A 25,410-nucleotide genomic window follows, 5' to 3' on the forward strand; every position below is an offset into this window, starting at 1 on the left:
GCATAAGCCATGAAATAACAAATTTCAAAACTAATTGAAAGTATTCCCTTTACCGTTCATTAAAAGGTATAAGTGTTTCTCTTATGTTGTGGGATTTCGTTAATACAATCGGAAAAGTGTTAATTATACGGTAAAGAACAAATTTGACTTCATAATGAACGTAAGACACTTAATAAGGGTTATATATGTGTTATTCAAACCGCAAAACGTTGTTTTCGGTTTAAAAACCCTATTTTCTCGGAATTTCCTCGGATTATTCCGAGGAAATTCCGAGGAAACCCTCTTCTTCCTCGGAATTCCGTCGTAATATTCCGAGGAAATTCAGAGGAACTAGTGTTTGGGGTTTCAATACGTCAATTTTTGTTTTATAAAGGATTGATCGATGTATATATATCGAAAAACGCATCGATCGATCACTAAGATGGACCAAAGCGTAACAATGTGATCGATCGATTAGACTATCCCATCGATCGATCGAGAATCTCAAGCTTTCCTCGGAATGTCCTCGAAAAATCTCGTACGTTTTTTTATAAACGGATCGATCGATGTGTGTATATACAAAAACGCATCGATCGATCACTAAGATGGACCAAAGCGTAACAATGTGATCGATCGATTGGATTATCCCATCGATCGATCGAGAATCTCAAACGTTCCTCGGAATGTCCTCGGAAAATCGTGTAAGTTTTTTTATAAACGGATCGATCGATGCATATATATCCAAAAACGCATCGATCGATCACTAAGATGGACCAAAGCGTAACAATTTGATCGATCGATTAGACTATCCCATCGATCGATCGAGAATCTCAAGCTTTCCTCAGAATGTCCTCGGAAAATCTCGTAAGTTTTTTTATAAACGGATCGATCGATGTGTATATATACAAAAACACATCGATCGATCACTAAGATGGACCAAAGCGTAACAATGTGATCGATCGATTGGATTATCCCATCGATCGATCGAGAATCTCAAACGTTCCTCGGAATGTCCTCGGAAAATCGTGTAAGTTTTTTTATAAACGGATCGATCGATGGATATATATCCGAAAACGCATCGATCGATCACTAAGATGGACCAAAGCGTAACAATGTGATCGATCGATTAGATTAACCCATCGATGGATCGAACAAAATCTCGGGAGCCTTTTTATAAATGCATCGATCGATCCGTATTTGTTTAAAAACGCATCGATCGATGCGTGTGCGGGAAACAGAATTATAAGGCAAAACCCGAACTTTTGGGATCAAAACCTCAGAACTCTCATCCCCTCCGATTTCTTTCTCTGCAATCAACGCCCATTGCTATCTTCGTCCCTTCAACCGTGTTGCTGGAAGATGCTGTTAGTTGTCCATCTTCCCCGTCAACCACTGCAGTTGGGTTGCTGGTGCAACTCTGAGACACAGTTGTACATGTGTTTTTAAAAATCTGTAAGAAGAATTTTTTTTGGAAAACTCGTGTGTAACGCACCTCTGCGTGAGCCTGAGTGCAAAAAGAGCTAGCATCACTGATTGCAGAGACAGTGAAGGTACGGTGGTTAGGGGTGAAACTGTATGGAGTCAACACGAATTTGGAAAACATAGTCCTTCCCAGCTAGCTCTTCAAGGCATCTTGGTAGCTCTTGCCCTTCACCCTCACTTATCTGTAGTAGATTTAATGTTTTAGAGCCATTCAGAGTGATCGTGACCACTGTTAACGTAGAAAAAATGTAGCACAGTAGCAAAAATGTAACTCGTCGAGAGCCAGAGTGTCTGCTTCTTGCTCGGTGTGCTTACTCATCTCCCTATCGAAGACCACAAAACGTGGCACAATCGTCGCCATCATCATCTGCTAGCTCAACATGGAACCTGTAAAAAGATGCCGATAAATGTTAAAGCCTATCTAAGTAAGGGTATTCGCTTATATATGGATCAGGATGTAAACTTCGTACCTGATAACCCCGGTAATGTTCGTAGAAACACATCTGTTGCAGCGAAGCAAAGTGCCAGATTTGTCTAACTTCATGCTGCATCCGGTGTGACCAACCATTTTGTTGGAGTACCCCAACGACCAGAGCTTTACATAGGAAATCGGCTTCCTCTGTCTTAACGGATTCAAAAGAGTTACCATTTGCTCGTGCAATTTATAAGACACAAAGAATTAACTAAATTTGTTGCAACCCCTGAGTGTTACCTGATCGCTAGAGTTGGAGATGAACGTGTTTAAATCTCCAATTGACACAAGCTCTTTCTTTTTGATCCCTTCCATGGTATCATGGTATCAATACATGGAATACCTCTGCTGCACCTCCCAAACTGCAGGAAGAACGTATGTTTGACGAAGATTGACAGACATTTAAATTTGAGTTTAAACCAAGACATAATTAGTTGTAACCTGCTTGTGAACTCTTCGATGGCAGGAATGTTCCTGTCAAAATAAAACTTGGATGCGGGTGTGGAGTTTAGATAGAGGTAACCAGCATAAGCAAGTTTTCCAGACTCTGGTATTAAGTAAAAGATTTACGGAAACTACAGAAGTAAACATGTTGTAAACTGAACAATACATGACCATACATCAATAATTTTAGGATTGACAGATTGGGTTTTATTGCCAGAGCTTAGAAGACCCCTGAACGTTGCTGCAACTTTCTCCCATAAGGACAAGTAAACAACCACCGTACTGGTATTGGAGAATATAAGAGTTATTTCAAATAAGGAGGAAATGGAGATAATGATTATAATTTTTTGTAGCTCAGTTAATGACTTTATGTGTCAATGAGAAAGCGTACCACAAATCGAGCTGTTGCTGCAGCGTTGTTAAGGGCACACTCTTGGACGGACCAAATTTGCCCAACAACATCTGAAAGTTAACGAAATCAAATATTACACTATGGTTGTGTCATAATTATATGGTAAGGAATTTTTTTGAAATTCCTTAAAAATACCATGGAGTTCTAAGTTTGTGTTTGCAAGAGAGATGGTCAAACTTGCGATGGTGGATCACAAAATTCTGCATAAGGAGACATAAGAGTAAAACCACACATTATTTAGAGAATTGATAAGGCAGAGTTGGAGTATACGATTTGTGATAAAGTGAAGATAATGATACCTTTTCATCCATGAAGAGAAGGGTGGTTCTCATAAATTCACCGTTTGTCTTGATGTTTCGCGAATCCCATATATCATATATGGGGGCATGGAATGAGATGACTCGCTTGAGCAACAGAAAAATCAGAGGAAGACATTTTCGATGAGTGGATGAAATCTAATCCGGTTCAGAAAAACTGTGAATTGAAATGAGATGCAAGGGCCTGGTGTTTGACATGAACTGGGAGAAATTCGAAGCGGATATATAACCCAACCATTATCGAAGGGTTGAGTAAAGACTGGAAGATGTAGAGATAGATGAAGATTAAGAGTTTAAGGATTCAATTTGAGAAGTATAAAGGTTAAGGTTTGTGATATGATGAACCCTAAAAATCTAAACTAAAGACGAAAGGGTTTTTATTTTTTTTATCATAATACGGTTTTAGTAAAATGGACCTAAGCTGGACATTCTATTAATGGGCCACCGAACGCATTGGAGTGAGTGATACCACAAAACAGATGGAAATAACAAACGTAAAGATTAATTAACCACTTAATTTATATGCGGAACCCACTTAGAGCACCATTAACCCTTGAAACCCCATTTGGGTTCTTATTTTTTTTAAGCACCATTAACGAATCAATCGCGGGCCGCCACGTGTCAGTGGGGCCCGCGAACAGTACAAGAGCCCACCAAACTTGCCTCTTGGAGAAGAGAAGGAAGATGTGGTTTTAGAGAAAATTGTGGGACCCACCTCTTAAGAACCCACTTAAGAGGTGGGGTTAATCATGCTCTTATATAAGGAAGTCGCTGACGTGGCAAAAAAAAGAGTTCTGATTGGTCAATTTTATTTGGGGACGTGGTCAACCTCCCTACTCCTCATATATCTTTTTTAGTATTAGTTAGATACTCTATTTATGTATATTTATTTCATTTCATATAAAAGTCACCATGGATCAATGTTTAATGATAATAACTAACTAGTTAGTTGTTCAAAAAAAAAACTAACTAGTTCATTTACTCCATAATTGGAGGGACTTCGATGCTTATCCAGTTAACCTAGTTCTATTTAGACCCAAAAAACCTAGTCCATTTTTTTTTTGGTAATCACCTAGTCTAACAACATTTCAAGAATAAACAAATTTTAAGCAATGACGTAGAAAAAACTATGTTCCCTTGCGGAAACTATTTTCTATTGAACTAATAGTGTGAAAAGTTGATTTTTCGCACTATCACGAGACTGGTAACGTTTTGAATCAAACTATATCCATATTAAACATTTGTTTAAGTTTGGGGGAACCAACGAGATAAACATTAGAAACTAACTCTATATAAAAAAAATCTATAAAATAAACATAGTTTCTGATAATAACTGAGATAGTAAGAATAATGGAACAAGAAATAAAGGAGGAAAAGTAAGCATATAAAAACTTAATTCTAGTATTCAGTTACCAAACATCTATCTCTAAGTTTAAGTCTTCTACGCATATATTATTATTGCCATTGGTCTCAAAATCCTAAATGTGTAAACATAGCATGAAATACTCCTCTCCCCATGTCTTAGGTTTTTTTTTCCTTTTGACTTTTATTAAAATAATACTTAAAATATTCTATTTTCTTCCAATAAAGATTTCTGTAATATTTTGCAACTTAGCTCATATATTCAACAATGTAACCACTACGTGTGAATATTGTGCTGGTTGATATAGATATCCTTATTTATATCAGATATGCTGATATGTTGGGTAAGTTGTTGAATCTAAACGCATTGGTAATATATAATAGTAGCAGATGATTTGAAAACCTAACAAGATATATGTTTTGTAACATATTTCGAATTGGACTAAAACCTAATAAAAGTTCTTGTATAGTACGTTTCTTTCCTCATTGGTAGTATACAAGTTTCGGAAAAGGTCGATGTCATGAGACAAAGAAAGAATAACATCATCACGTACAAAACAAAATCCCAAATCGAGAATTTAATCAAGAAGGATATGATTACAACTGCGAATTTATCCCCAGAACCATTATTGAAGATGTTGTTATATTAGTTTTTTTTTAACTGGAATGCTGTTATATTAGTTGTTAGCAAAATAATATGATGGTAAACCAGCTTTACCATTAGCTGATATCGAAATGCGTCGAACATAAAAATTGATCATAACATAAACCCTAATGTTGGTAGGTGGTACCCTCGATTTATATTTATATATATATAACCCACGATTTTATTACACGTAGTTTTCTATGGAATCCGCATACTATTACACATAGGCACGTAGCAAATTAGAGCACCCCATTAGTGAAGGGGGGTTCACACAGATTCCAAAAAAAAAAAATTTATTAAAATCTACATTATAATAGGGCAGTTGCATCACTCCTGATGCGACACGTCAGCGATATGTGGGTCCCACTTTTAAAAATTGTGAAAAAGTGTCAAGTCTGTGACTCGAACCCGGGTTATTGAGATTTAAGCAACAACATTTATACCACTGAGGTAAATGATACTTTGTACATTGATTACCGAAACTAATATATATTTATCAAGGATTTCTTATAGTGGACCCCACACATAACTGTAATGTTTCAATACTCACGTGTAACTTTGATCATCAAAACCTATTTAGTAAAATCCGCATTCTGGCCCAATAAAACTTATAAGTGGGCTAAATCTCTTTTGTCTGTATCTAGGATTTTTATAGTACTCTTTTTCCACCGATAAACCAAAGCGTTACCCTTTTAGCTTATCAAAAAAAATTATGAAACTTTTCATCTTCACCTCTCTATATCTCCAACGATCAGTTATGGTACCGTTTCACCTCTGAAACGATCCGTCTCAGTATATATAATTCCTCAAACAAACCTTGAGACCCATATCTCTTATTAAATTACTCCTAAATTGAACTGTCACAGCTTTTAGCCAACCTTCGAAGATGTCAGCCTCCAGTGTTGTTGTTGCTTAATCGGTCGTTGTCCCCGCCACCTTTCTCCGCCTAGAACATAGTACCCAGGAAAAGGTATTGACAATTTGACTTTCTATGGAATACTATATACCATATTTGTTTAATCAATACTCAAGCTATCAGTTTTAATACTTTAAGTGTATGTTTCTCTGGGCAGAATTCCGAGATCCATGGTTCTATCCCAGTTCGTGTGAATCACTACCATCCATCGCTATGATAGGGGGTCGATCGTGAAAGTTGATTGATCGCTTTGAAGTTGTCCGATTAACTAATATGATGTAAACTATGTTCTGATGGGCTATAACGGAAAGTTATTTGATTGCTAGGACTAACAGAGGCTGCAAGGCTGGGTACGTCCCAAGCGGAGCTGAAGGACAGTACAACTAGAGCGCCTATTGTCTGGTTTTTGTCGTGCCAACGTGCTATGGAACTTAAGCCTTCCTAGGAGAATCCACCAAGATAACAGGTACCACCAAGATGTAAATTTTTTTTTGTTTGTGGTGTGGTTCGACTCAAGATTGAAACTTTTGCTGATGAAATAATGATTTTGTGGATGCATGTCAATTAGATTTACGAGGCTACAAACTGTTCACTGTACATTGGCAGAGAAAAAATGGCTATGTATGGTTCAGTTGTAACACAGGTGTGGTGCAATGGGGATGGACATGGTAACCAAAGGTGTGCATAATGTTATTGAGTTCCTCAGCGATGATTCCCCTGATATGGATGTGATCGGAATCTCTGGTGAATTCCTTTTGTATGTTATTGGTTTGATTTCAAAACAATGTCTTTTAGCTTAGTGTCATCTTGAGACTTAAAACTTGAAATTTATTGGTCAGATAACTTCTTCTCCGACATTAACAAACCTGCTGCGGTGAACTGCATCGAGGGACATGACAGTAATTAGAAGAGAGAGATAGGAAACAAGGTGTTGAAAACGAGTGTGTCTGGCTTGGTGGAGCTCAATATACTCAAGAACCTCACCGTCTATGTTGTTGCAGGCTCTCTAGGTCGATTCAAATCTCATGCCAGCAACATAGTGTTTGATGTATTCATAGCTACTTGCCAAGATCCAGCCCAAAACATAGAGAGCTCTCAAATTGATGGAAGCCATTAATAGCAATCACCGTACCTTCACTATCTCCACCATCACTGAAGATACCATCATAGAGAACCATGGCAAGATTGTTTAATTTTACTTGTCATCACGTTCATGTATTTCAGGAGCACAGTGAGAACATTCTTCCAAGCAGTGAAGGTGACGTAGGATTGGCAGCATCATCGGGCCCGTCTGTTTTGGGAGACAAGGTCGATGAGGAATGTGCTGCAGCAGATCTCCAGAGATTTCAGACGCTCAGAACAACCGCAAGCGCTGCCGTGAGTGATTGGAAATATCTATTATATTCCTATCAGCCTGTCAATGTCTTTTCTATGCATTTTTAAAAACTGCTATTATCTTTGTTTTTCATCATAAACTTTGGATATTTTTTCTCTTGCATGTTTTCTCTGTTCGGATATTTTATTTTTATTTTGGATTATTAATGAAATGTCGACGGGTTCTAACTCATAAAAGATTTGTCAGTGGTGTATTTTTTTGGTTTACCTATTTCTGACATTTTTTTTGTCCACCATAAACTATTTTTAACAAAATCGAGTAAAACTCTAAAAATAAATAATTTTGTAACCGTGTAATTTTATAAATTTTTCTAAAGTTATTAATTTTTTTTAAAAAATAGTTTATTACAATTCTATATTTTGAAATTAATTTAGGTAAAATAAGAAAATAATTTAATTTATTGTTCGATAAATTGTTTAATTTTTTGAATTGAAATTTTATATTTTGTTCCTTACACTATTTGTTTTATATACTAACAACTACCTAAGTAAATACTAAACAACTTCATAAATTTTATCTTTTGAACATGAAAGCGCTAATAAAGCTAATGGTCGATCAAATCATTACGAAAATAATGCATATGAATTCGCCGGTCATTCTTATATCATCTTAATCAAACTGTGTGACTTCCAAATGTTATGTTCATCACCATTATATATAACACGGAAAAAAAAAAGTGGAAAAAAATAAACGACAAAATCCCGTACACAAAACTACACAACGATCAACAACTTATCCGGCTCCGCGCTTGCGCGGGGGCTATACCCCTAGTAATGAATATTGATGAACTTATCTCTCTCCACCTCAAGTTCTCTCTCCACCTCTTCCCAGTGAACCGGGTTCATCACTGTAGCACGGGCCCCACGGCACGTGGTGGCCTGCTATTGGTCCGATTAATTTTTTTTTTTTTTTTTTAAACAAAAATCAAACAGAAAAAAAATATAATAAAAAAATACTTTGTGAACCCCTTTCATGGGGTTCACTAATGGGGGTGCTCTAATATGGGTATCAGAGCAAAAAATATCATAGAATAAAAATCGTTACTTATAAAAAAATTACTAGATATATTCATCGCCATACAAGTGAAACTTAATCTAAGTTTTGTACCATATAATTGGATAGGAGAAAAGTAATGTTAACTCATTTATATTTTTTAATATTGTATAATATAGTCCAAGTCCTATATAACGAAAGGACATGGTACAATTTTAACATTTATGATAAAGTTTTGTGATGGCTAGCCATGTCATTCAAATGTATCGGAGTATGATTCCTAGTTATGTTAGGAATTATACGAAATAGTTATAGATAGAGTTTATCTTTATGTTTTCCTATTTTAGATTGGATCTTTATGATTTTCTATTATGGCTTTGCTTATCTTATCTTGATATATAAACCAAGCTTATTATTCAATAAAACATAATTTCCTTTGATCTCAAACTAGAATTTGTCATGGTATCAAAGCAAGAACAAAACTAACTCACATCAAATACTTCTATATTTCTATTGTTGTTCTCGCCAATTTACAGAACAATAAGCCTTCATTCAAAAATATTCCTTATTCTCTGGTTGATCTTCGCAAAATCGCAAGGCCAACACCCTATTCTCGACCTCTTTTTCATAAACTTGGGAAAGAAGATTTCATTCATCAACAATGGCTCTTGCACAGCCAAGCGATCGCAAATATAAAACAATCTCACCATACGATTTGTCATCTAATGATAATCCTGGAGCTGTTATTTCTCAACCTCTCCTCAATGGATTGAATTATGATGAATGGGCCATCAAATTTCGTATGGCCATTAGCTCACGGAAGAAGTATGGATTTCTCGATGGCAGTCTACCAAAACCGGCAGCCGATTCAACTTACTTGGAAGATTGGACAGCAAACAATTATCTTATTGTAGGTTGGATAAAACAAACAATCGAACCAAAAATCAAATCATCAATTTCTACCCGAGAAGTCGCAAAGGACATATGGGATCTAATCAGGAAGCGTTATTCACTCAAGAGTGGCGCAAGACTTCAGCAATTATGAAACTCTCTAGCAAACTGCAAACATAATGGTTCTTCGGTCGACAAGTATTTTGGTCGCTTAACGAAGATTTGGGATGGGATCGCAGATTGCACGAGCTCAAAACAATGTACCTGTGGCAAGTGCGAATGTGATCTGAATACAACAAGGGATAAAGAAACAGAAACCCTGTGAATTCATGATTTCCTATCAGGACTCGATGATGCTACACATGGGGTCATACGGTCTCAGATATGTGATATATCTCCTCTTCCAGACTTGGATAGTGGCTACCAAACGGTCTCGCAGAACGAAATAATACGATCAAGCAGAACACCAGAGACATCCGTAATGGGCTTCTCATCTCAGGCTCGCTCAACTAATACCTCCAAACCTACCACGACGAACACAAGACCAGGGAACAAGGACCCTTCTCGCCAGTGTATGGCGTGTGGTCGGATGGGATATGAAGCTTTAGGGTGCTTCACAATCATCGGCTATCCTGAATGGTGGGAGGACATACCAAGGAACAGAGCTCCTAATCGCAACACACAGAAACCAACTCAACCTAAGGGAAATACAACTACAGTCGCTAAAACAGAAACGTCAAAGGTTCAGGCGAATGTAACTATAACTGATGCAGACCGCCTAGGACTCACCGGAATTACCGACGAGCAATAGAGTATTGTTCACAAGCTAATCAACAAAGGCACAACTCAAAACGAGCATTTAAAGGGTACGGTAGAAGATTGTGTTTGGATCATGGATACGGGTGCCACACATCATATGACGGGTTGCATTGATGTGATGACAAACACCCGTGACATCACTCCCATACCAGTCTTGTTACCTGCAGGTTCAGAAGCAATGGCTTTTAAGCAAGGAACCGTGCAACTAACAAACACATTACACATTCAAAATGTGTATTATGTGCCGGGATTTCATACTAATCTTATTTCTTTTGGACAACTAGTTACAGACAATTTCCTAGTTGAACAAGTTACTGATAAATTAATGATATTGCAGGACCGTACCTCGAGGATGCTGATTGGTGCGGGTGAAAGAGAGGGAGAGGGATTGTACCGTTTTAGAGGGATCGAGACTCTAACGTCGCTGCAGTCTACTGTTGTTGAAGATTCAGTATTATGTCATCGTCGTTTTGGGCATCCGTCTCCTCATATTACGGGCATAGTTTCTTATTCTTCACGGAATGATGAACAACTTCTCAAAAATTGTGATATTTGTTTTAGAGCCAAACAGACTCGTCAAAGCTTTCCAGATTCTATTTTATAATGCAAATGAAATTTTTGATTTAATACATTGCGATCTTTGGGGGCCTTATCGAACTACAACACTCTGTGGATCACGCTACTTTCTCACTATTGTCGACGACTATTCCAGAGCCATATGGCTATATCTGCTACCAGATAAGACGTATGTGGCTCAACAACTGAAAGATTTCATAGCTCTGATCGAGCGCCAGCATGCTAAGAAAGTCAAGACCCTGAGAAGCGATAACGGAACGGAATTTATGTGCCTCACAAAATTCTTTAAAGAACAAGGGATTATCCATGAAACTTCTTGTGTTCATACACCACAGCAGAATAAACGAGCTGAGCGAAAGCATAAGCATATCCTTAACATTGCACGAGCCCTGTGGTTCCAAGCAAAGTTACCAATCAGCTTGTGGGGAGAATGTGTCTTAACAGCAGCACACTTGATCAATCGCACACCATCACAATTACTTAAGCACAAAACTCCGTATGAGCTTCTTCATGGTCATCCTCCTACAGTATCTCATATTCGTGTTATGGGTTATTTAGCTTACGCTCACAACAAGGATACCAAAGGAGATAAATTTGCACCACGAAGTCGACGATGTGTTCTCATCGGTTATCCCTCAGGTACCAAAGGGTGGAAACTCTTCAAATCTTGAGCAAGAGACTGTCTTCATCTCCAGAGACGTTACTTTCCAAGAAGACACTTTCCCCTATAGTGATAAACCAACGGTACCAACGGATCTTTCATCTACAAACATCATGTCTTCATCAGACAATGAGGATATGATCGACTTGCCCCCGATCATAAACACTATCCCGACGGGTCTAGAAAATCAGACTACTACGGAGAATGTAGAAAGTTCAGAAACAGAGCAAAACGAAACAGAGCCGATCAAAACAGAGCATGAACTTCTTGGTCGAGGTCACCGGATACGCATTCCATCAACACGATTTCAAGATTACGTGATCAACACGGTTACTGCAATCCCTACTCTAACTCCCTCTCTTCCTTCATCTACACCGCAGCTATCCTCAGGTTCGCTCTTTCCTCTATCTGATTATTTATCATACGATCGTATCTGTCCTATGCATTGTAGCTATCTCGTTGCTTTGGCAAGTAACATCGAACCAAGAAGCTTCAAAGAGGCAATGAAACATAAGGTCTGGAGAGATTATATGAAATCCGAAATTGATGCACTTGAAAGATAACATACGTGAGATCTTCAGGAGCTACCACCTGATAAGAAGGCTCTTGGAACCAAATGGGTTCATACTATTAAAATGCGAGCGGATGGTACTATCGAACGTCACAAGTCTCGACTAGTAGTCTTGGGAAATAACCAAAAAGAAGGCTTGGACTATACGGAAACTTTCTCAACAGTGGCAAAGATGATAACCCTTCGTTTGTTTCTCGATCTGGCGGCAAAGAACAATCATGCGATCCATCAAATGGATGTCCATAATGCGTTTCTTCATGGGGATCTCCAAGAAGAAGTATATATTAAGGTGCCTTTCGGATTCTCGAATCCAGATGATACCCGTGTTTGCAGATTACGGAAATCGCTATACGGACTTAAACAAGCGCCAAGATGTTGGTTCGCTAAACTAGCAGATGCTCTCTTGAAATATGGATTCTCTCAAACCCATTCCGACCATTCATTGTTTGTCTACTCGAAGAACAAGGTCTCTCTCATGATTCTGGTGTATGTGGATGATCTTATTATCTATTGCAATTCAAATTCAGAAGTCGACTCGTTCAAAGCATATCTATCAACGTGCTTTCATATGAAGGATCTTGGTGCGCTCAAATACTTTCTTGGCTTGGAAGTAGCTCGGAGCCCTCAAGGTATTTATCTTTGCCAGCGGAAATATACACTGGAGATAGTCACGGAATGTGGCCTGCTTGGATGTCGACCAGCTGGGTCCCCTATGGATCAAAATCACAAATTAAGTTCGGCTCAGGGAGATCTACTTGCTGATCCAGAACAGTATAGACGTCTTACGGGCCGTCTTATCTACTTACTCGCAACTCGGTCTGATCTTGCTCATTCGGTTCATATCCTATCACAATTCATGCAACAACCTCGTGAGGAGCATTGGCCAGCAGCCTTGAAGACATTTCGTTACTTGAAAGGGACTGTCGGACAAGGTATTCTTCTCCGGGCCAACACTACGTTTTCTGTGACCGGTTGGTGTGATGCGAATTGGGGAGCATGCCCTGTTTCTCATCGTTCTCTAACTGGTTGGATAATTCAGTTTGGGACTTCTCTTATTTCCTGGAAAACTACAAAACAAGATGATGTCTCTCTATCATCAACGGAAGCGGAGTTTCGTGCAATGAAATCAATCACGCAAGAGCTTATTTGGTTAAAGGAACTTCTCCGAGAAATAGGAGTTGAGCATCATGATCCAATGACGATTTGTTGTGATAATACACATCAGCGCAAATCTCGTTCTACATAAGAAGACTAAGCATATGGACATCATTTGTCAATTTGTTCGGGATGAGATAAACAAAAGCGTTATCAAGACTATTCATGTGTCTACTCATGATCAACTTGCGGATATCTTTACAAAAGCTTTAGGACGCAAGGAATTTGATTCATTTCTTCTCAAATTAGACATCAATAACAATTCATGCTGGGGGGGGGGGGGGGGGGGGTATTGGAGTATGATTCCTAGTTATGTTAGGAATTATACGACATAGTTATAGATAGAGTTTATCTTTATGTTTTCCTATTTTAGATTGGATCTTTATGATTTCCTATTGTGGCTTTGCTTATCTTGGTATATAAACCAAGCTTAGTATTTAATAAAACATAACTTTGATCCCAAACTAGAATATGTCAAAATGTGCTGTATCATTGAACTATTTGAATTTTAGTTGTGTTGAAGGATCAAGATATTTTTCTCTTGGCAATCAAAATTAGAAATGGGACGGGACGACAATTTTAGAATTCACATGATATTTATAAAACCAATCGAAAAGTTAACATACGTAGACTCAAAGACAAATAAAAAACAGATTTAATAAGAATTCAATTTTATAAATTGGAGTTCTAAAGTAAACCTCAAACTTGAATCAGACAACATAAAACACAACTTCATTTTAATCGGCTGAGCCACCAACATTTGAATTTTGGGTTTATTGCTATTAACCGTAGCTGAACTTTTCCCTAAATGATAGAACTGAGTCACATGAGTCTCCAATGTTCACATGGGGTCATCTTCTTCTTCTTGACAAAATGACATTAATTAACTGGAGTTTTTGTCCATATTCTCTCCTCTTGTTGCCATTTAGATTCGTTTCCTTTTCCCATTCTGAACCAAAGCTTATCTCAATACGCTTCAATCGAACTCGAGTTGTTATACTTTTAGCGTGGGAAATGCTATACTTAGTCTAATTAATCCATATTTAGTTGAATGAGTCTAATTAATCCATATTTAGTTGAATGAGTCTAATTAATCCATATTTAGTTGAATGTTAACAGTGGGAACGATGATAAAAATTTCTAATTTTATGTATTATATATGTTTCAAACTTGAATAGTGCGTGTTTGACCCAAAGAGAAAAACTTGAATAGTGTGAACTGACGCAAAATGATAATATCTTTGACGCAAAAGAAAAAAACTAGATACGTATCATGCAGAGATTTATATGTACTTAATATCTATACACCCAAGTTCAACGATTCCGACATAACTGATTTACTTATATTCTAATCCTAGACACAAACTCGCTTCCATATCTCGTTGGCATTGCTAAATATATTTTCTTTTGAGCAACCTCATTCATTATACCTAATGGCAATACAGTTTAGTTTAAACCATATCTATTGATGGACCTTGGAAGTTACATCTGAGAAAAGCTTTATAAGAAAGTTGGTAAAAAAATCAGAATACACGAAACTGTAAAAGATATGTTGATACAGGGTACATGCAGTCAGGTGATAAATAAGGATTGGTATGAATTTTGAATAAACATCATGGTATGACACTAGTAAATATTGTCCTAGGAAAAGTGGAGAAAATGTCACTATATTCAATAAATATTCTAAAACAAGACAGAGACAAATCATATGTAGATATAGGGGTTTCATTGATCTAAACTTCAATCTATATTTTGGTGTGTACAATATTAAGCTTATATTTCAAATAAAAGATACATATCTATTACAAACGCAAACATAGCACATGCATGCATTTCCGTTTTTATTTGTATTTGTATTTGCATTTTTCAGTTTTATTTTTTATTAATAAACTATAGTATTGTTTTTCTAAAAGAAACTACGGAACAACTTTCAAAAAAAGTTTATCAAAGGAATTTGATAGCTAGATATAAGATGATACTTTGACCCAAAAAAAAAAGATATAAGATGATACACTGATACTACCTGGAATCAAAAAGATTGTCTAGGGAGAAATAATTTTGCTTGTTAAGGGGGTCACTGCACTACAATCAAATGAACTTTTTTTTGTTCCTAAATACAAAAGTATGAACATTCTATCAAAAGAAACCAACACAGTTTATTTTTTTTTTTTAAACTAGCTTCTTTGAATGTTCTTCATCAACTTCAGTTTCATATCTCTTTATTTTCTTTTGAATCTCTGTAATTATGAAGGTCCCCATTTATGACTTTTTTACAAACTTTTTACTTACTCGAAAAGAGTTAAAAAGAAAGCCAAATTAAGGAATACATAGCCTATCTAAACTCTTGCAGACCCTTAAGGTTACTACAAAGTTTGGTTTCTAGGTTATAAATCCAACGGTTGCCAGTAAACAACACATAGTTGCACAAACTTCTGTATTTAGTAACAGATTAACACAAGCAAATGATGAGTGCTTCACGCAGAAAGAAAAAAATAGAGAGCTTCTCTAGAAGCCATTAGAAATATATACAATACTGATGTTTTTCTTTCAAATTTTCGAAACTAAAACCAACAAATCTGTGAAGAGTATGAAATGAGAAAACATCAGACAGGGTTTGTATAAGTAAAAAAGGCAAAAGAATTTGATTTGAGGCTTTCAAGAGACAAAAGAAACAAACTTAAGAGTGAAGCAAAGAAGAAACCTCTTTTTCAGTGTTGTTCATTGCTACTTTCCACTTTAATCATTAAAAGCTCATCGATAGGTTGTCGACAAATGGGACATTTGTTTGACTGAAACCTCAGTTCTTTAGCGCAGTCACTGCACAAACACTGCAAGAGACAAACACAACATGAGTTAGTCATAGGATAATTCAACCAAAACGTTACATATTGTCAATTGTGATAAGTTTTTACCAAATGTCTACAAGGCATCACGGCGGTGTCCTTAGGTTCAGTCAAGCAAATAACACATTCTTTGTCACCACTATCCTCTAACCCTGACGCAACATCATCATCTTGTGCGGTCGAGTTATCGATACCATACAACTCACGTAGCTCATATCTAGCTCCTTCGATCCATAAGATCTGTTTCATGACTTTCACTTTGAAAGATCCATCGTCAGTCTTCTCCAAACACGCTAGCGTGATTTGCTTGTGAACTAATGGTTCCTCTGAACCCGAGCTTGGTGAGATCACAGTGTCTGCTGATATTACAAGTGGGTACACCTCGTCTGGTAATGGGTTGGATAGATCGTCGAGTGAAAAGAAACCTAGGTCTGTTCCTGTCCCTGAAGGTTGTACAAACTTCTGTGCTGTACCTTTTTGGAAAGGGACTTGGGTTGGTTTGAAAGCTTCTGGAAATTGAGGGACCATTGTGCAGTTTTCTTCCTCTTTTGCGAAAAATATGATAGTAAAACTGAAAAATGAGACAATGAACATAATGAGAACACCCTTGTTAGATAATCATACTAATGTACTCATATATCATATAAATAACCTCAACTCTTGATCATAAGGTCTGTTCTATACTATACAACTCTTCTCATCCAGATTGACAGAGCATTGAAAGTTTACATTTTACAGAACGTGAAAGCAGTTTTTGATTCTGCGATCAAGGAAGTGATCAAACCTGTGGTTAAACAAAAGGAGAAGACTAAGAAGAAAAAGAAGCAAAAGTCAACTCATGGGTGTTTATCGTGAGTGTATAGATACACAGACCTTAACAAACTCTGCTTCATTTGATTTGAAAGATACTGTTTGAATCTTTCTTTTTTGGACAGAAATATTCTGTGTGTGGGAGGATGGTGACTCGGCATTGATGATGTTGATCTTAAATTTCACTTTTGAGTTTATGTGATAAGTGAGTTTGCAATATATTAGTCATTCCATTGTAACAAACTTAGGCTAAACACTCTTTTATCTTCTGGACTTTTAGTCCGGATACGTAGATGTTAGACAAGACAAGACAAACAGTACACATCAAGTGTTATTTAAAAAAAGTTATCGTGAACGGTTTATTGCGTTTCTGTTTGAAGACCAACCCAATAAACGATTATATTAATGATAGTAACACAGTCTTTTTTTTTTGAAACACTGATAGTAACACTGTCTATTATTAACAAAATTTCACTATAATTCTACATTAAATTTAAAGTCAAGTTAAGCTTGAAATCAGTCTTCTAAACTTTTAAGAGAAATTCTTGGGTTCACCCCCTAGGGTTGAACCTTTAGGTTCACCAACCAATAGTGTTTGAGTATTTGATATTTGATATCTTTTAAAAAAGGAAATAAAATTGAATATCCAAATTAGATTATATTTTTAAAATAAAATAATAAAAATACATAAAAATAGTTACAAAAATAAATAAATTAATATTGTTAAATCTTCAGCAAAATACTAAACCCTATACCCTAAATCCTAAACCCTAAACCCTAAACGTTAAACCTTAAACTTTGGATAAACTCTAAACCGTTGGAAAATCTTAAACCCTAAATCATACATTAAAAACTAAATTTTACTAACACTAAACCCTAAATCCTAATCACTAAACCCTAAACCCTTGGGTAAATCATAAACTCTTGGGTAAACCCTAAACCCTTGGGTAAACTCTGAACCCTTGGATAAATCATAAACTCTAGGGTTTAATTTTAAATATTTTTGATTTAGAGTTTATGATTTATCCAAGGGTTCAGGGTTTATCCAAGGGTTTAAGGTTTAGGGTTTAGTGTTATTAAGATTTAGTTTTTAATGTATGATTTAGGATTTAAAATTTTCTAATGGTTACGGTTTATCCAAGATTTAAGGTTTATAATTTAGAGTTTGGAGTTTATGATTTAGGGTATAGGATTTAGTATTTTGCTAAAAGTTTATCAATATTTATTTATTTATTTTTGTAACTATTTTTATGTATTTTTATTATTTTATTTCAAAAATATAATCTTATTTGGAAATTCAATTTTGTTTCCTTTTTTAAAAGATATCAAATATCAAATACTCAAACACTATTGGTTGGTGAATCTAGAGGTTCACCTAGGGGGTGAACCCAAGAATTTCTCAACTTTTAATGTATAATATATTAAATTTATGGCAACTAAATGATAAGCATTTATTTAATTATCTTCTCAAGTCCACAGGAATGAATATGAATTGACTTCTTTATCTTCATGTCATGGTTCTCTTTGGACTTGATGTGTTATGGACGTGAGAGAAACACTGGGGGGCACATAGTTTCTCAGATTCTGAAGAGACATGGGAAGAACATATGCAAATGATTCACAATGAAGTCCATAAGCTCTCGTTGTATCTTCTGTTAATAACTTGACAAACAAATGCACATGTAAATCAAAACTCAAACACAAACAAACACCCATTTCTCAAAATAATTAAAGTGTAGCAAGACACCTATGATAATTTTGCAGATTTGTTCAACTAAAAAACCTTGTTGATATTCTCTCATGCCATGTCCTTGTAAGATCGTTTAGGAGGTTTTATTTGTTTTGTAATATATGTAAAATTCATATCTCCTCAATGCCTGATAATAAATTTTTTCGTGCAGTATTATCTTTTATCTGTAAAATTATTTTTGATGATGTGAAATAATTGTTTAATTCGTGCAGTATATAATTTTTTGGTTTCAAAATTTCCCGCGTTTATTTAAACTCTATAGATCTTATGGTTTCAAAACTTCCCGCGTTATATTTAAACTTTATAAATCTTATGGTTTCAAAATTCCGGAGTTTCTAACCAACATTTATAACTTTCATAATTTCGAAATTCCCGCGTTTTTAACCGAAATAAAATAAAATAAAACAATGATGTGTGGCACATATATAATCTTTGTTCATCTAATCATTTTTCTGCATAAGCTTTTGAAAGTATTCGGCTATACGCCTTTGATCTTATTTTATTTTTTTCTAGAAAAAAATTTACATGATGAGAGGCTCTGATAAATCTTCATTCGCCTTTAATCCCTCTGGCTCTGTAACCCCAAACAATTTGTATTTAAAAATTACAAACTTTACCAATTTTCCTATATACAGAGCCATAAACATAAATATACACATAAACCCAATCAAGAATAAATGTGGGTACACATAGTTAATGAACATCACTTTGAAGGTTTCAAGTAGATAATTTCCATTTATTATCAGTTCCATAACCATGGCTGGTACCATTAGTCTTAAAACCACCATCACCATAAGTATCATCATCATAATCACCAAATTCCACATGCTTTCCATGCCTTTCTCTTTTCTTTTTGGGTTTATTAGAACTCATATGTATTCAATGGAAGTTATACAGGTCGAAATTGTGAATATGTATACTGTTTATGGCAATCCATTAATCTGTGCATTTATCACATTTGACTTTATATAATTATATGTTTATGGAAACTGAATCGATCATGTGTGATTAATTGAACAAATCTAACTACGTAGGTTGTAAATATATTTTTGGGGTAATATGTTTATGGAAACTGATTCATGTGCATTTATCACATTTGACTTTATATAATTATATGTTTATATTTGTTTTTCTTATGTTTTCCTTGTTTTTTATTTTTAAAAATAAAATAATCATTTAATGTTAGCTGTAAAAGAAACTAATAAAGAGTGGTTACATAAATAGTTTCAGTAAATAGTTTCAGTAAAGAGTAGTTTACATATCAAGAAATTAATAAAGAGTAGTTTTGATTATGTGAAATAATTGTTAGATTTATAAAAAGGAAAAAATATAACTTTTATAGCTTTTGACACTTTTTCATACTTACTTAAAATGTAAATTTTTATAATTTTTTACGTGTTAGTTAAACTGTATAAATTTTATGGTTTCAGAATTCTCCATATTTTATTTACACTCTATAAATTTTATGGTTTCAAAAATCCCACATTTCTAGTTAATATTTGTAACTATTATAACTTCAAAATTCCCGCGTTTTTAACCAAAAACAAAAAGAAGTAAAATAAGACAATGATATATGGCATATATAATATTTGTTCATCTGATCATATTTTTTTTGCATAAACTTTTGAAAGCGTTCAGCTATAGGCTTTTGATTCTTATTTTATTTTACTAGATAGAGTTTACATGATGAGAGGCTTTGAGACACCTTCATTTACCTTTAATCCCTTTAACTTGGAAACCACAAGCAATTTGTATTAGAAAATTACAAATTTTATCAACTTTCGTATGTACAGAGCCATAAACATTATACACATAAAAAGATTGATCTCTTCAGAATTTATTTAATCAGACGTTCAAAAAAAGAAAGGGACAGTAATAATTTAGTTAATAAAGTTATGGAAAAAGATGAAATGGATCTGACACCATATCCATCATCCTCTGGCAGATTCAGTGATACCTCAAACCCTATAGACGTATGATGACCTTGATGTGGATTATGCTTCTCTTTCTTTGATGTGTATTTATAGTCATTTTTTAAAAGAAGTTTTGCCTTTGCAGCGGTTTGAGAGTATTATGAGAGCAACACAAGGCGCATTGATTGTTGCTTCAACCCTACAGATGATTCTTGGTTTCAGTGGCCTCTGGCGCAATGTTGTTAGGTTAAGTCTAAAAGGAAGGAAATAGTCTCAAACATTCGTCTTCCTACCACAATATTATTTACAATACCATGTAAAATTTTCATTTTGTGAATTCGTTTTCAGGTTCTTAAGCCCTATCTCAGCTGTTCCACTGGTGGGTCTGGTACGAGTTTGGTTTCCCAGGGGTAAAGTCTACTCTAGAAGATGCCACTCAAACACTAACTATCAAACAATATAAACGAGAATGTTAATTTCTGTGTTACATTCCAGGTTGCTAAGTGCGTAGAGATTGGGCTGCCTGAGCTTCTTATTCTAGTATTTGTTTCACAGGTACTATCTCTACTTACTAACACAATAAGTCTGTCTAATTCCTTAAATATCTTTGCATAATTTTGTTTTCTGATTTCATTTTCTGGATGTTTCCTGTTTGCAGTATCTGCCTCATGTGATCAAATTAGGGGAAAATGTGTTCGACCGGTTTGCTGCGATATTCGCTGTGGTGATTGTATGGATCTATGCTCACCTTTTTACAGTTGGTGGAGCATACAATGGTGCTGCACCAACTACGCAAACAAGCTGCCGGACTGATCGTGCTGGCATCGTAGGTGCTGCCCCATGGTAAGTGTTTACAGCTTAGCTTGGTATATATGTGGCTGCAAAGAGCAATGAAGAATCGAAGTATCAAAAGACAACTGTGATTGGAAAAATGGTTAAATTATTTTATTTTCTTTTACCTTTTAGGATAAGAGTTCCGTGTCCATTCCGGTGGGGTGCTCCTTCTTTTGATGCTGGAGAAGCTTTTGCAATGCCAATGATGATGGCTTCTTTTTTTGTTGCTCTTGTTTAGGTATGTCACATTTTTAATCTTTCTAAATATAGAATTATTGTTTGCTCTATTATTCTGTTTATTCATTATTTCTTTATTCTTGGTTTCATTGTCTCTGGCCGATCATTAAAAGTCAACCGGTGGTTTTATTATTAGTCTCAAGATATGAAAGTGCAACAATGTTGCCACCTTCTGTTCTCAGCCGTGGTGTTGGATGGCAGGTAACTTGGCCACACACTATATAATGTTTGCAATAATATATTTTCATTCACTAGCTTCTGAACTGATTATGTTTTGTGTTGTTGTTGTGGATCAGGGAGTCGCTATTCTGATATCAGGGTTGTTTGGTACTGGTGCTGGCTCCTCTGTCTCGATGTAAGCATCTCTCAGATGATACTTGATTCTTGCAGAGAAATTGCTGGACTATTAGCCGCCCTGACAAGAGTTGGTAGTAGAAGGGTTGTCCAGATAGCTGCAGGCTTCAAAGAGTACACACTGCAATCAAAGCCTATGGTCCTGTCCACACATGGGTATGTAGTAGTAATCATCTCATAGTTTTTTCTTCTTCGCTCTTTCCTGAGCTGATGAAACTCTTTATTTTCAACGATATGGTGAATGTTCCGTTCTCCTCAGAACCTTTTGTTGCTTGTGCTGTAGCCTTCTGCTTGGACAACACATTGCACAAGAAAGATTGTTCGATAAGGGAGAGCATTGGTGGGACAAGTTTTATCTATCTTCCACAAGAATTGACGAGTTCTACTTTCTTCCTTTTTAAATCTCAGCAAAGAAAAGTATTCACAAGAATTGAACAGCTTTTACTTAATTTAAACTTTCATACCCAAGTACCAACATCAGAGATCAACCAAAGTTTAGGTCTTTTTCCTTACTACTACTACTACTAATTAATAAAGGAGAGAGTTCAACCACAACTAGCTAAATAAACTAAAGTTTAGGTCTTCTCTTCACCTCCTCGATCCATCAACTCTCTGAAACTAAAGTAGTCTTGTCTTGTCTTCTCTTCACCTCCATCTTGTTCTGGTTCCAACCCACCTACTCTTTATCGCCATCCATCTTCTCCTCCTTTTGGCACGTTGCTTCTTCCTAAACGCCTTTGCCCTCAGTCTGCTCTTCAGTCTGCACTTCTCCTTTTTGCTAAGCTGCCTGATTGGGAGAGATAAAAACTCTCTCCAGTCCCACTTGCTGTCAAGTTGTATACTCAGTAGATCTCCCGAAACAGATTTGGTGTTATAGGCCATTAACGTTGTGTGACCTTCCTTTCTCAGCCTGTTGAACGTGGTTCTGAAGTCGTCATCTCCTGTTGCGACCATCACGTTGTGAGGAGCTGGGTTGCTATCAAGCCACTCATTGATTTTCTGAGTGATGAACTTGTCGGCTATCTGGTTCTTTTTTTTTGATTCTCGTCCTGTTAGAGGTTCTGAAACAGAGGATTCATCAATTAATCTAATAGCAAGTCCATTAACATATAAAAAACAAAATCATGATGTATCGCTTACTGTTGTAATTCCTTGCTCGCCATATTTCGATATTCGGCCCAAGCTCAGGAACATAACTATCCAGAAAAGGGACGACCACGTTGACCACCAAGTTCCCGCGATTTAAAACCGTCTTCACCCAGCTTTTGCTCGATGAGACCATAGAGTTCTGTGGAATTGAGGTCGCTTGGGACTCCACAGTTTTCTATGTCCACCCAAACGATTGTGTCCTTCTCCGCTGCAGCACAAACATAACCAAAAAACATAACTTAGAAGCCTAGAAAAATATGAGAAAAAAAGCAAAGAGCTTACGCGAACAAGGAGGATTTCCTCCACCTCCTCCTGCCAACATCATTATCTGCACACAGAAATCAAAGAAAACCCCTAAACCTCAACTAAAGATTCAAACTTTTTCCCTTCAAACTTCAGATCTACAATGTAAATGAAACAAAAACCCTCAAGATTCTTACTTTTTTTTGCCTAAAACCCTTCAGATTAGAAGTTTTGCTTTATGTCTGCAATTTTTGTTTTTGTTTACCATGCTAGCAGCAACGCACAACGTAACTCATCATATATATGCATCAAAGTGTTACACTGGCAAGCTTGGGCTTCCTCTTCATTTCGGCCCATTTAGCTCTCATAACTTTTCAACATTTTTTCTCTTCTTTACAAGAAAATTTTCTGTTTTCTGAATACAAAGGTAATAAATAATACACAACAAAATATAAATTAGCATCATTTAATAGTAAGTGATATTATTATTATTTTATTTTACATCAATTCAATAAAATGATATGCTTTTTCATATTTTGTATTATTTTACAAAAATTGATACTATGATAAAAAATTGTATCAGTTAAATAAATGATGTATTCATTTTTTTTTTTTTTGACATCACTTATTGAAATGATACTTACTTTAATTCAATAAAAGATTGATGCTAACTTAAATTATATAATTATATTTATCTTTGACATCAGTTTAATAAAATGATGTTATTTTAATTTTAATTTGCATCAATTAAAACATTTGAGTTAATATAAAGATAATTTACATCAATAAAACAATGAACGTAATTATCTAATATCCCAGGAAAAAGAGAACCACTATCATGAACGTAATTAGAAGAAACAACGAAAAAATAGATCACGATCGTAAAAATATTTTTGTGTTTAACTCTTTTTTTTTCTTTGCTTTTATTTGATTGGTCATGACCTCATATAACTGTTCACCTCAGTAAAATATTTTTGACTAACTATATCTTCATCTTCATCTTCCTCTTCCTCTCCCTCTTTCGATTTCTTATATATTTTATCAGTTTAAAATTTATGGTTCTAAGTTATTGGATTCAAAACAAATTTTCAACAAGAATCAAGCACTCATATGAGTCCTTATGATGACAGTTTGGTTTTTTCTTATGAAGGATAATGAATGTTTCCGGAAGGTATTATTTTCTTCCTTTTTCATTTCTTCAGTTTCTTGAAAAAAATCTAATGTTTTAAACAAGCAAAAGGCAATGAAAAAATGTTTCAAACCGAAACATATATAGACTAGAAAACGAAAAATAAAAATAGGATAGGATCAAACTGATCACTTCTGTAATAACAATTTCACAACTTTTCGACCTCTACAATGCAGCTTTCTCCAACCGCTTGCTCTCTGGGAAATGTTTTCTCTACAATATGAAAAACGTAACATAGTGTTGTGGGAAATGACATGCATACAAAGAACCAAAAAGGAATAATATGCAAGACATTTTTAATATAAAGAAATTTAAATCTTATAAAGGAATCATGGGAGGGGGTATATCATATTAGGCACCACAGCATATTTTCCCGATTTCAAATTATCAAAATGTTCAGAGAGAGAACAAATATTTTATTACCGCACATGCGTGCTACGTAATAAAAAATATGCCAAATGAAGTATTCCAAGTTAAACTGCCATAAGACTTACCTAGGCACGACATAGAAGCGAACTAACTATTGTAATATCATACCAAAAAGAAGCACAAGGAGAATTGCAAGTGGATAAGTAACAATGAAGAGTAGATAAATATATATGATACTTATGCACAGAAACAACAGTCACCTTCTCATAGCATTTAAATTGCGGTTGTCAAGATTGCTATTTTGTCATTTGGTTTTCCAACCCACTACCCACATGTCATTTTTGAGGCCGGGGCATCATAGAAAACCCTAACAGCAATTGAGAATTTTAATGACATCATCTATAAAAGCAGACATAAAAAATGAGGAAATAAAGTTTGTGACATGTTACCTGAAACGGAACCAAGCCGTTAGATTCCTCTCCAATGATAGGAAGAGGCTTGAAACCAACTGCTTCTTTCCCATGAAGTTAGATAATTAGCAATTAGAGTATATGTTGCAGTGATATGATAGTCTTCTATACAAAAGTCATAGTTGGACTACTTCCACACAATTATATTTAAACATATG

General features: G+C 35.5%; 1 protein-coding gene and 2 long non-coding RNA genes across 5 annotated transcripts; 1 reads left to right on the plus strand and 2 right to left on the minus strand.

Moving 5' to 3' along the window:
• Nucleotides 1-15,584: 15,584 nt before the first annotated feature.
• On the minus strand, nucleotides 15,585-16,543 carry LOC106388050 (probable E3 ubiquitin-protein ligase LUL3). The gene is made up of 2 exons (XM_013828025.2): nucleotides 16,004-16,543; nucleotides 15,585-15,919 (listed from the first exon to the last, which is right to left on the minus strand). Exons 1-2 carry the CDS (start codon nucleotides 16,526-16,528, stop codon nucleotides 15,800-15,802), a joined length of 645 nt encoding a protein of 214 aa, XP_013683479.1. The 5' UTR covers nucleotides 16,529-16,543; the 3' UTR covers nucleotides 15,585-15,799.
• Nucleotides 16,544-19,732: 3,189 nt separating this feature from the next.
• On the plus strand, nucleotides 19,733-22,006 carry LOC106383882. 3 transcript variants are annotated; one of them, XR_007328983.1, is made up of 5 exons: nucleotides 19,735-20,467; nucleotides 20,553-20,653; nucleotides 20,756-20,962; nucleotides 21,066-21,250; nucleotides 21,797-22,006. It is a non-coding gene; the product is annotated as an uncharacterized LOC106383882 (long non-coding RNA). The 3 variants fall into 3 exon arrangements; XR_007328982.1 differs by having other exon boundaries at nucleotides 19,733-20,467; nucleotides 20,553-20,962; nucleotides 21,797-21,982; XR_007328981.1 differs by lacking the exon at nucleotides 19,735-20,467 and having other exon boundaries at nucleotides 20,477-20,962; nucleotides 21,797-22,003.
• Nucleotides 22,007-22,483: 477 nt separating this feature from the next.
• LOC111209332 lies at nucleotides 22,484-25,022 on the minus strand. Its single transcript, XR_007328984.1, has 3 exons — nucleotides 23,264-25,022; nucleotides 22,973-23,189; nucleotides 22,484-22,893 (listed from the first exon to the last, which is right to left on the minus strand). It is a non-coding gene; the product is annotated as an uncharacterized LOC111209332 (long non-coding RNA).
• Nucleotides 25,023-25,410: the final 388 nt, after the last annotated feature.

The sequence above is a fragment of the Brassica napus genome, chromosome C9 (assembly GCF_020379485.1).
Source record: "Brassica napus cultivar Da-Ae chromosome C9, Da-Ae, whole genome shotgun sequence".
NCBI lineage: Eukaryota > Viridiplantae > Streptophyta > Magnoliopsida > Brassicales > Brassicaceae > Brassica > Brassica napus.